General features: G+C 37.1%; 1 protein-coding gene across 1 annotated transcript in view; it reads left to right on the top strand.

The window, feature by feature from the left end:
• The first annotated feature begins 5,070 nt into the window (after positions 1 to 5,070).
• The window catches only part of LOC144437870 (T-box transcription factor TBX20-like), a 33,913-nt gene continuing 25,451 nt past the window's right edge, over positions 5,071 to 13,532 (top strand). The window contains 2 exon segments of the mRNA XM_078126903.1: positions 5,071 to 5,275; positions 5,768 to 6,020. Of these exon segments, the coding sequence (XP_077983029.1) occupies positions 5,071 to 5,275; positions 5,768 to 6,020 (458 nt within the window).

Below are 13,532 nucleotides of genomic sequence, written 5' to 3'. Positions count from 1 at the left end.
CACATGGGAACAAAATATAAATAATTTCAGTTACTAAAATGTGTTATTTATAATATCAGTGATATGCGGTCAAAATTGGCAGTGTAATAGTAAGACTAGCCATGCGGATCGCCGAGTTTAAATTGTGAAGCGGATACAGACAAATATACGTCTACCGTTGTCTGTGTAACCGATGAATATTCAAAATGTCTGAATAGAATGCTCACCTAGGGACTGGCAACATATTAAAAAGTGGACACATATTTTATAGAATTAAGTAGTATTCGTGTCAAATAAAGTTGCAAATATATACAATTCTTGTCACCGAGTCTTTACATGACCCAAGACAATTGAAAATGTCTATTCACAAATCACTTAATTAAGAAGTATGGTGGCGGAAACGATCGCAAAAAATTGCCTCCAAATTTCCCAGTCGTGTAGTTCCCAGCGGTAAAGGCAATTATCGTTGTACATGTAAGCCGCTTTCAAATTTGGACCAGCGAGATACCCTGGGTCCCAATGATTACTTTGGGAAAACGGAAAATCCCCTTTCAATGTTGAAGGTGCTGATTTGGGCATTCAAGTGTCGTCTGCCTTTATTTTGGCGCCAAATGTCCCACCATCGTTACTCATCAGTGCAATCTAGTATTCTTACAGCGCACAGCTATGAATTAATCCTAATTGTTTTAAATATGGTGAAACGTTTAGTTATCGCTTTATTTATGTGGTCATCAACTAGGTTAAATTTTGTCAAATTATTTGATTTCCACTGAACATAAATTGTGTCGACCGATCTCGTTAATTTCTAGCCCAAGTCAATTCTTGCCCTGCAGATTTCTCAAGGGTTTCTTTGATCCATCATAATTAGTAGGTAATTTGTTCTTCAAAACGTTGTTAATGTATGCAGAATGATGTCAATACGCCAGCCACAACATGAACTCCTCGGGGCGACTGTACAATAATACCATAACACTCGAACGATACTATTGTGTTGATAAAACGATCATTTTCACAACTTTGACCGTTTATACAGTTCGACTTCTAATGTACCTTCATTTGCAATAATTCTATATATTCTCCTGGGATATGAAAACAACGTCTATGTGAAATAGAACATGCAAATATAAGGCGAATTTCATTTGTCGCTTTTCATTGTTAAATGTTCATTTGTCTCAAGTCTGACCATGGTGATAATATATTTTGAGTTTCAATAACCTTTTATTTGCAATAATTTTCGATATTTTCGTGAGATATATATAAAAAAAAACTACCCATGTAAATAAAACATGCAAATCGAGTTACACTGCAAATTTCAGTGTTGACATCAAATAACGCCAAATAAACTCCAGTAAAATAAGAAGATGTATAAACAATAAAATTAAAACTATAAAACAAATAAAATTGAACATTGAAAATAAATATAAATAACTTCATGCATGCTTTCTTTGTAAAAAAAAAAAAAAAAAAATCATTGGGTAAAACGCTCTCGAGAAAAGAAATTCTAGTGACGAATAGTAGCTGAATGTTGGAAATAAAAGTGAAATAAGCAATGGTTGTTGAAGAGAAACACATTTCCAGTCACAGACTAAGTAACATTCAATGTCGCAACGTATTGACGCGGACGTGTCGTCTTTAAAATATCTAATTCTCAATAATTTGACAGGACGAAAGCTCGAGCCGATTTGTTGATCGACGTGTCGGCAGTAGAATCAGTGAAGGAAAAAAGATTGAAAGTAGTCGGATGGCCGCCAAGTGTGCAATTGTTAAGTAATTTTTGGTACATTTGTCAACGTTTTGTTGGGCTAAATGAGGCGAAATCACTTACATGTACCCTAACAAAATGTAATGTGCTGTTTATCTTGTATAGGCAGGCGTCATTTTTTGTGCTGTCACAATTAACTGAGATTTTACCCTTAAATCAAATCAGGCAAACGAAACACCACGGCAAGCCAATTAGAAATAAAATACTCCTGCCTGTAAAGGTAATTTTCCTTGCTCTATAGCAGCAAATCATATTTATTGAAAGTAATTTGTGTTGAAAACTTTAATTTTCCAAATTATGTCACATTGCAGGTTATGTATCAGGTGCAGCCCACATGCACTCCTTCCCTTAATTGACTCGATAGAATTAAACTAGTTATTACTTCACGTTTGCTCCCAGTACGAAACTACAGCGGATCCGTTTTTATATACACACTGTGTGTCTAGCTAGTTCAGATGTCTAGTCTTCTTGCAGGGAAAAAAATACACTTCAATCTAAAGCTACCAACGGGGATCGAAATTCCACATATGTTTCTATTTCATCGCCATATAGTCTTCCAAAGTCGAAGCCGCTGAATTGATTTCCCTTAATGTAAGTTAGACAATTATATACTGTTAAGGTAGATTTGGATGCTAAAATCCTAGCTGGGGCTAGAGAAACATGCACCTCAGAGGAATCGAGCCTGCAAATTAATCAGTTTTGTTCAAACATTGTATTGGGCTCATCGCATTTCGGAGGATTAGGACTCCATAAAACTGCAGCACGCTATCTATGTAATTTACAATGTATTTAACCGATTCTGGCTAATTGAGAAGAGGCCGCCATTCAGTTCATTTGTGTGTGTGTGTGTGTGTGTGTGTGTGTGTGTGTGTGTGTGTGTGTGTGTGTGTGTGTGTGTGTGCCTTCCCGTTTGACCGAGCGCCTATATACACTGAAACTCGCGATGATCTGGGTTTCACATATCTCATATTCATCTGAATGGTCCTGAATTGGTAGACATACACAACGCTGAGGGCTCATTTTCAAAAAAAGAAAATCAAAGCGGTATGGTGGAAAAGATTATATCAATCTTGAGTGGCTTTTTTGTTTGTCATAACACTTCATCCGATCAATCGTACAAAAATACAGTCATGTTTAAGTTATTTGCGCTCAAGGTTTTTGTCGATGTTTATGTTAGTATTTTTAATGGTAGGGCAGTCATCCTATCTATTCTTGTGACATTTAGTGGCAATAATTTAATAGCTTTAAGATTATTTTGAGTAAATAATGATATAACTATTACGATTCTTGAAGTTATTTATTTGTTGTTGTGGTTTTTAATATTTATATGCTGTTTTTTGAGTCATTTCAGTGAAAAAATGTCACTTTCATGGTATTCAATGTCACAGTGTTCGGTCAATGTACGGTGTATACAAATACGCCTGGTGACGTTCGAACTTTCGTTATTTTCACAATCAACATCGGCTACGCTAATCCTAGAAAAAAGTGGACCAAAAAGGTGCAAACTTTTTAGATCTTGTATTTGCGTGACCCTACTAAGAATAATGGAAACATATTTTGGAACAGCGTTACGAGTTTTGGATTCATGGTAACGCGAGAAATGAAAAAACAAAATTTTTAATTTACTTTGAATCACGTTCACTTTATACATTACCTTCATATTTCTCTTATTTTTCAATGTCTACCATATGTATATTCTTGACCCACAGCTTACTAATAAGAATCTGTACTTTGATCCGGATATCCGGAGATATTTTGAAATGTTACTATATATTTTTTCTTAAATTGACACATGTCATGTTTGCTTGTAATGCAACTAAAATCAATAAAAACTTATGAATCATAGGAGGGCTGTTTTATTTTTATATGAATTCCAATCCCACGATTCAATATAACCCTTTTACCTTTCTGGGTTTTTTTAAAAAAAAATAGGTCAAATTATTTTAATGAACGTTAAAGTGTTGTTGTATTGTATTGTATGATAATAGTGTGAGTTTCAACTTGAAAAAAATATATACCCCAGCAATATTCTTTTGTTTCAAATTGAGAGACATTTTTATGGCCGTATCTTTTTCAGAGAGAGTGTCAAGTTTTTGTTGCGATTCTGTATTCAATTTGCTGTAACTCAAGGCTGAGTGAAATAACGATCCGGAGAGCCCGGTGAGTTATGTGCGTGTGTGGTATTTGGGATTTAAAGGAGCGATACCAAGCATGGTAAAACATTAGGTCTGTGATACCAGAGAACGTCGTTAAGTGTACGAGATAGAAACAGAGATGACAGCGATGATCCCTGTACCCCGTGCACCGACGGGTTAAACACAGCAACTTCATTAAGGCAAAACAACTGTCTCCACCACTCATTTACCGTCTAGACACGCCAGCATCTTGAACGACAATTACTGGCTTCTCTAGGTGTTGACGTTCTGCCTAATTTTCTAAAATAAATCACATGTCACTCTCTCGCTTCCAGCCCCCTCGTAGATGTTAGCCCAGCCCTTGTATGTGTGGTCGCTAAACAGACAGGAAAACAAATCAATTAAATATTATAAACAGCCAGTCGGAGTGGTTGATGGAGGATATGTCCTCTGACGGTTGCCAGTGTAAGGCCAATTACCACGGAACAAAAGCCCCTCAAAGGAAGCTACATAACAGCGTTTACGGTCGTCAATAGAGGCCAACAGTTACTTTTACAGTACTTGAAAATCGCATTTGTGTATGCTCGACTGCATCGTGGCAGAGCCCTCCTGCTTCGCTACTAACGAAGATAGGCAGTTAGAATCTGTAAGGGGAGGAAACACGTAGGAAATACCGACAGAGTGTTGAAAATCAGGAATATCCCCTAGGATATTAAATATTAATGCCATTTAGTGAACGGTGGATGACGTTCTCGTCGTCTATTGGTGGGCGAGAAATGTGTTGATAGAGATTAGGAGCGGACGTCAAATTAATTGTACTCCAATTACACCAGATTTACACTGCCTGCGACTTAGGCCTGCCCTACTGACTTCAGACAAAACATAGGCAAGGTAGAAAACGCTTCACTTCCGACCAGTAAGCTACAGTTATACGGTGTACTACCAATACTGGACCAATCGTCTTGTCTCATTTCGACTCATTACCTAGGCGACATTGGTAAACCCTAGCTCAGAATCATACAGCCAACCTTGGAACTAAAGTACCCTGTGAGATTTCCTTTGACGTGCATTTGAAAAATATTTTTTCCGTGTTATCCATATGAGGTTGCTTTGAAGGCTCTTATATATATATTTTTGTTAACTTGTACAAACCGAACCAAGTGTACAAGCCGTGCTAATTGAGTGAATCTTACGATGGAATCTACCAGCGTCATCAAACCGCAGCTATCGTCCCGGGCCAATGCGTTCTCCATAGAAGCTCTCATGTCAACGACAAAACCTAAAGCCAAGGGAAATAAGCCTACAAGCGAGAAAAGTAACATTGAAACAATCTTAAGCAATGATGATGATATTTGCCACGCTGATGCGAGTCGTGGGGACCACGCGTTACGGCCACTTGGTAAGTAATGTTGTCACAGTTCTTTAAATGTTTAGTTAACTCATCCATTGAAGAGACCAAAATACACGGAAAATTTAACAAACATCAAATGCCCCGAGTAACTCCTGACAGCTGGTGCGGTAGTTACGGCAGCATTATGCTTTATTAACCATATTACTGACTGTTTTTTTTTAGAGTAAAAGTTTTACCTCTGTCCTTATTTGACAGATGGAGCCAGCGATTGTAGTAGTAGTAGTAGTACCATGTCGTTTTGCAGCGACTCTTGTTCCATGTAATTTATAGAACAGAATTATCAGCGTAGATTTAAGAAAATTATTTTCTCAATTTAGATCCCCGTGTCTTAAATTTCTCGTACCTTATGTTTTTAGTACATTTATTTTGAATCTTAAAAAAATGATATTTTCAGCGCCCCAATATATATATATTACATAGAAATAATGCGATACATTGCTTGGTAGAAATATTTTTTCTATTGTTTGTCTCTACTAACAGAGGATTTTGTGGAAAAGTCCAGTTGTGTTCAACCAAGGAAAACCGAAGTCACAGCTGATCCCAAATCACCGGTTTCTTCAAATCTTCACCTTGCCGGTGGCACAACCCTCTCTACTCATTCTCAGCTATCTCCATCACAACAAGGGAAGTTGAGTGAAGAGATGACCAAAGTTACATGTAAACTTGAAACGAAGGAACTGTGGGATAAATTCCACGACTTAGGAACCGAGATGATCATCACAAAGTCAGGAAGGTAAGGCTTGATGAGTTTAAAGTGTTGAAAGTTGTCCCTATTTAGTTTAATCTCAGGCCTTATTGTCCTTGATTTTTTGTCGCCCTTCATTTACACTTTAGAAACTAAATCCGTGTGCCGCAACACATATCACGTATCACCCGACACTTACATCGCTAGTTTTCACGTGAACCTAATCCGGCAATCTTGTCCCAGACTCGAAGTCGTACGCTACGAACATGTCATGCTTCTGTTCCTGTTCCACCCAAGTGCTCACATTGTCTATAACGGTGTTATTCTTCTTCTTTTTTTATATTCAGTAATTTTACAGATAAATCGTACTTGTGAGTTATTGCGACCTTTTAAGTGGACTTAGTTCCAGACTCTATCAAGTTTAAAATTTGTTGTAGTCGAAACAATCGGTATCTCCTAGAGATCGAGGCTAAATGTTTTACACGGAGTACACATCTCCTCGCTTAAGCATCGTATATATACATGTATATATTTTTTTTTTAAATCACAAACCGTAGAGGAGGAACTCCACCGTGCGTACAATTCTGTTGTCTTATTTGCTGCTGTGCTTTTTTTTGTGATAGGGTAGAATTGGTTGCGAGTTGATGATGGAGGGTGGCGACACTCTTGTTCAAACGTTGAAAGTGTTACTATAGCCAACTATATAGCACACAATTAGAGATTACTAAAGCGCACAATGCCGAATAATAACACTAATGTATTTTGTAAGGAAGCTGACAATAAGACCCAACAAATGAAAGAATCCATCTTATGACTCCGTTGAAAGGAAAACCTCAGCATCAAACCGTCTATAGTTACTACTACTAAGTGGACAACGTACAAACGGTGAAATGTTCGTCCTTCGATATTCAGTTGAAATCACGATGAATTGAGCAGTAAAATGTACAAGACACAGGGCGATAGCTCGAAGTGGAAGAGGAGTGTTCGGCTAATAAAATAGAGGAGTTAGCAGGGCATGCATGGATGCACCTACGATGTGTATAACGATAAACGATGAGACAGGACATGAAGTGAAAAAAAACTCTATATTACTTACTGCAATGTATTCCGCCCATAATTAGACTTAATATCAATAACACGAGCGGGACATCTACGCCTGAGCGCATCCGACCACTACGGAATACGCTAAGTTGACATACGTTCACGCTGGCAAATATCTTGGGCTTTGTTCATCGCTTTCCATAGCTCCTAGGTTATTTTCAATTTATCAGCCACGACTATATATATTTAATAGTCATAGTGGGCGAGGAAAGAAAAAATGGGAATTTTTTCGCCAGGTCATGAACTGTCATTAGGTTAAACCCGGTAAAATCATTTACATATTTAATTAAGTAATAATATGAAATGTACACTGTTCGTAATTTGAAAGGCATGGATTACATATTGCATTGTATACGAAAACTTTTTTAGGAAATGATAAAAAGCAGCGGAAGAGTTTCATATTTTTTTTTTATCTCGGTTAAGTTTTTAATCGACAGGATCACTAGGATAGATGGTAACTTTGCGGTTACTAGAGTAGGCAGACCCCATGTCACATATCGTCATTCCCTGATAATGAACGGATCTAGGAACAGATGGGTGAAACGATGGCGAATGGCACTCTGTCTCCACCGCCACATTTAAACAATCCATTCGCCTGTCTCCATCACTCCCATTTCTCTTCCACGTTCATCTGATTATGTTCAGGCTTTCAGCAACGAAGCAAATCGCCAAAGCTTCCACCGATAAAAAACTGAGCACACACACACACACACTCACACATACAAGTACATACATACATACATACATACATACATACATACATACATACATACATACATACACACACATGCAGTAAATTTCAACTAAGCAGTGACCGATTTGACAACAAGTTTTTGATGGATTGAAAGACCATTGAACCACGAACAATTTTAGAGTCATAACATTTAAATTGAGAGATAGATTTTCCGTCTATATATTACTCTACACAAAGAGAGGATGATGCGCCCAAAAAACTCGAGCAATCACACAAAATTAAAGCAATCGCATTTTATCTGAAGTTCTCAGTTTTGTTTCGGGTTTGCGTCTTTTTAGACTGTCTCTAATGGGTTTCCAAAATCCTTTTCATTGAGACAAGCTTCTTTCCTGAATCCGCATTTGGGTTAAACATCTCAAATATAAAAAAAGGAAAATGGCAAATATTTTAGATCATGGACGATCTGTACTAACCGTCTTTTATCATCACAGGGTGAATTTGTGGGCAGGTTTTAAAGAATTATTTTAAATATTCAAAGAATTATTCATCAACATGTACTCGTCTGCGGTAGGATTAACTCCTTTCCGTCAGCACCCAAAGAATGAATTTTTTAAGTCGTATTTGCATGTCAGAATTCTACCAAACAGCTTTCCAACAGTAGAGCTTAAAAACGGTGAAGTACTTCTATAAAATAATATCCAGTATTCCAGTCAGTATATATATATATATATATATATATATATATATATATATAGCAATTAGAGTACCAACACGAGTCTGTACACAATTGTTTAAGCTTTGAATCTACAGCGAGTAGAGATTGGACGCTGAAAGTCTGTGAGGTCCTGAAAGTGAGTTTGGTCTGCGGTTTGGTGTATGTAGGCACATGTAAGTAAGCGATTTTGTGCCACCTGCTATCATCAGCAGTAGCGAACCCAGAATGATGAATGATCAACCGAGCTTAACTTTCAACAAAAATGAATAGTTTTTGTCAGATTTCCATGCATTAATTATAGATTGGCGGATTGATACCAGGCATGCTTTGTTTTGCCTTGTCAGTACACATCCCACCGGCAACTTGATTAGCAGTACTTAATGATGACAGAAGTCGAGCAATTTTCTCGTTAACTACCTCGACCACCGCCAAACATACAACCCCCTAACGGACAGGCGCACCCCCTTAGGCGATGACTTGTCGTGTGTCGTCGTGTACAGACATTTCAGCTTTCCGGGCCTTTGATTGCTACTGAAAGGGGGCGTTTATGTGATGAGAGGCGATTTCAAACCATTGTGCACTTTTCAAACACAATTGCCAAAAAATGTCACCGACCCCATTTAATAATTTTCCGAGTGCAGTACCAGGGTATATATAGTTTGTAGCAATTATTCATATTGACCATAACATCAATCTTCCGGTAAGAATTATTATTTGCACTCAACTAAGAGATGTATTGATGATAGCCCAATAGTTTTGGTATCATACAATTCTCTGCTATTTAATTCTATACAATTCTCTTTGTTCGGTCTTTAATTCAAATCAAATTCATAACTATAAACACACTGCTTTGTTTTTAAAAAAACGCCCAACCAACTAAAGCTAATGTCAAAAACCTTAACAATTTAAAGGTTCTCTGCCAACGTTTTAAAAACAAAAACTTGTATATTAAATAAACTGCTAGGAAATCAAATTTAACAGAAATAAGCGTATACTAAAAATACTGATATGGTCTTTGGGCATGTTTTGTCCATCATGGAAAATCTACCAATTTTGGTTTCCAAGTACTTGGTCGATCTCATAACAACAATGTTTTACTTAATTAGCAATAAGCTTATTCTTTGTACATAAATGGTTGAAAGCCCCTCAATTTTAGGCATTTTTTGACACAAATAATCAATACTTTGCAATAGTTGAGCAAACCACAGAAAGAGAAAGAAAAGTTCTGATGAATTTAAAATGTTTTGTTCTTTCAATGTATATCTGTTAGGGGGTGGGGGTGGGGGACAAGAGAGCTTTTGGCGACAAAATGTCGCGTGGAAAGATTGTTGTGCGAATGAACGGAAATTTATGGTTTGTCACTGTAGCTATCAAAATAACCCACGTCGGCCCATCCTCACTCAATGATTTCAATTATGTATATTGTGGGTGCGATATCCGAATGGACCATTAAATCGCAGTTCATCGTCTAACTCATCTCATTCCAGGCCTAAAGTTTATTTCTCTACATCCCATCTTGATTCGAAACTCCTACAAACGATATGAAGTGTAAAGCTTCTGAAATTGCTCCTGTAATTCTCACGTCTCGGCTGTTGACACTTTCTCATCTAAGTTATTTCGTTGGAACGTGCCACCATATACATAATGTATTGTAATCTTCTTTTTTCCCAGAACGGGTATTGTCCCAAAGTATCGCCCGGGTATTAATTCAACATTTTTCTCTCGTGTTATGACACGAAATTATAATCATGGAAATGGAATAACAACGTACCACGTCGGCGACGTACGTCGACCTCCCTTGTGTTCCATTCAACGAGAAGCCCCGTTATTCCCCATTCCGCTATACACAAGCGTCAAATCATTCATTGTATACGAGCCTTAATACTTGCGTGGAATGCATTGTCCTTTTAAATCTCTTTCAAATACAAAAAAATTCATGAATAGCCGAAACCCCATAAACTGTGACCTTCCAAGGATAATAGCGACTCAATTTCATTTCACGTTCTGTTAGATTTAGTTTAACCGGAGTCGATCACATTTCCTCGGCGAACAAGTTCGCGAGTCGTTTAACGCGAAAAAAAAACCACGTAAGGCAACGTCCCTATATGTTGATTCAATGGTAGTAGAATATCGCTAATTCAATGTTGCGTGCGTGTGGATGATTTCCTTGGGAAGCTGTCCAATTTTAGGAAAATTGATTTACAACGGAGGAATAATTCAAATTTTACAAATTTTGTTCCCTAATCCAGTCTGACGATATTGTACGCGCGTAATCCACCTTAAAGCTGGCTTGCTAATAAGAGAAAAAAACTGAGTTAGCTTGTGACAATAGGTATGTGCCAATAGGCCTTACTATGGTCGCATAAGAGGTATATACACAACTTAATAGGCCTGATAACGTTATTTCCATTCCTACATTTTCTGCAAAGCTTATTTTCGTTGATTTTATCCTGGAATGAAAACATTTAGAGACACCGAATCCTGATTGACACTACACGAAAGTTTGCTCTTTCAAATAACACGCATCATGCTTTTGCTGGTAGTGATGTTTCCTCTTCATGCTAACGTCATTTTTTCACTTCTACATTGTTTCACCGCAAATGACAAAATAATGGTACAATTCAACTTTTTTTTTCTTTTTAAAACCTACTGGCATTATCAAATTACTTTTAGTTGATAATCATATATTAGAGAAAAGTAAATACATTTCGTCCCTTTGAACGCATTTGAACTAATGTGATTTGATCAGTGTGGTGTGTTTGGACCATCATGAATTCTACGTTAGTTGGGAAGGTATAGGTGCGAAGAGTTGTGGCACAAAGACAACTGGAATAGACGCAAAAGGGCGAAGTTTGGCTGCAGATGAACCTCCAGCGACGGAGGCAATAATTAATTCAAACAAGTAAAATTAAAACGAGGGATGATTTATTAGTTGATGGATAATGCTACCCTAGATAGTTGACTGTCTCTTAGACTTCAGTGGAGCGAATCACAAGTTGGATACTATAGACTATTAAGGCAGCTTCTCAATGAGTTACAATATGCATTTCCATCCATTCCTTGGCATATACACAGATGTCGACTTGACGGAGCGTGAAAACTTCTAGTTTATAAAACACCCATCGAGGAGGTCCCCGGAGCCGGATTTTCAACGCCCATGTTGTTCAACACAAAAACAGTTTTACAAACGCTATGCATTCCGACTCACGATGCATGTAAAATTGCTCTTAAATAGCATTTTAAATTTCGACTCAGCACAGAGCGAGAGTAATTTCTGCATTTGTCTGAAGTCGGAGACGTGATGGAAATCTTACAACCAGCTGGCGTCATCGGAAAAAAAATCGTGTAATTAATAGCTCGAGTATCGAGTTGTGTTAAAATACAGGACGATTTACCAATCTGAAAATGCGAGAATGGGTTGTGATATTTTAATAGCACTCACACATTGAAGCCGTGAAAAATCTACTGTGTCTAATACTCCGAGGTATAAGTACATCACAGAGGAGCGATTTCTTGATCGATCAAAACACATCAGATAAAAATGAAAGATGCTCTTGGGATAATCAGATACTGAACTCCGACTTGAACTTGGCCGTACCTGTAACTAAAACAGCAATTTGGCTAGCATATAATATAACTCTCTCTGTTTAAAGAGTCCACTTGAACGAATATTGTACAGGTTTTCACTGTCTTGCAGTGTTTTGGGACGATTTGCAATATATATTCCAAACTTGCAGAGTCAAAAGTTACTGAAGTGAATTGATGCACTATAATATTCCATGAATGCTTGTTTATTTCTTCAAATTTCTTGATTTTCGTATTCCCATGAGTTATGAAGTAGAACCTGTCAGTTGATAAATCATGATGCTGCAGTAATTAGAAGTACATAAACTAGCCGCAATTTGATACAAAAAACTAGTGTCATTCCCGTGACCTCTTAACTATTGAGATCAAACTGTCACTTATACCCCCATATTTTGTTAAATTTTATTTGAGAAGTTTTACAATTTGTAAGATGATTCGGAAGCGTGTTACTGGTTTGCGAAAGGAGACACATGACTGTGTAAGTGCATGCCAGCAGCCATAAGGCAAATACTACTTTCCTATGTAAACCTATACCAAGTACAATAAAGTGTATGTATCGATATACATACAAGCACCCTTCTTTGTTTCATTTCACGTGTATTAGGCCAAATAAATAAATAGTGTGTTTTCGATTCCGATAACCCGACCGACCCCAGTTTAAGCCGCCAACCCTTAACATTTTTTACGTGCAAAAGGTAAAATTATGACAATTTACTTCTATTATCCTGTAGATTTTCTTGCTAAATTAGCTTTGGATACTTTTTTTTTTAAATCAGAGAGAGAGGAATTCATTTCAGCCTACCGACAGCACAGTCTGCATATTGTGTTCATCTACTTCTGAATCACATAATTGTCTTCGAATTCATTTACATTGTACTTCTTTTACACCTCATCGACTGTTAAGGTCCGAAGTATTGTGACCAACAAGTATCTTGTCTTTGGGTCGAGGTAAAATTTTTTTAAAAAAACGTATAATAGACTAAACCCCCGACCTACCAACCCTATATTCTGACGTCATTTTATCGAAAACAAACATTTTTTAAATTTTTTTATTTTGAATTATGCGGTTTATGATTTTGCTTTTTGTGTATCATTTCATGTGTATTGGTCAACTTTCAGTTTAAGATGTGTTTTTCGTCTTCAGCCACAAATGACTACACGTGCAGTGGTTATAGTCTTTAACTGACAACCAAAACAAGCCTAGAAATATGACAATTATGAATCTCCTCCTATGTCCTCTGTAATCTAGTTTTTCAACTGTCTTCGAATAAAATAATTGACAACACATAATGTATATACACTACAATTGCGTACGGTCTGTTGTTATCACTCGTGCATTTAATGTTTAACAATCTGAGTATTGTATGGTTTTCAAATATTATATGATTTGGCAACAATCAATAATGGAGAGCTTGAAATAGAGTAATAGACACAAATATACTGCCACACACCTAGGCATGCATAC

This window comes from Glandiceps talaboti, chromosome 7 (genome assembly GCF_964340395.1).
Source record: "Glandiceps talaboti chromosome 7, keGlaTala1.1, whole genome shotgun sequence".
In the NCBI taxonomy this organism is placed as follows: Eukaryota; Metazoa; Hemichordata; class Enteropneusta; family Spengelidae; genus Glandiceps; species Glandiceps talaboti.
The sequence above is the reverse complement of the archived record's forward strand: the minus strand, read 5'-3'. Positions and strand labels throughout refer to the sequence as shown.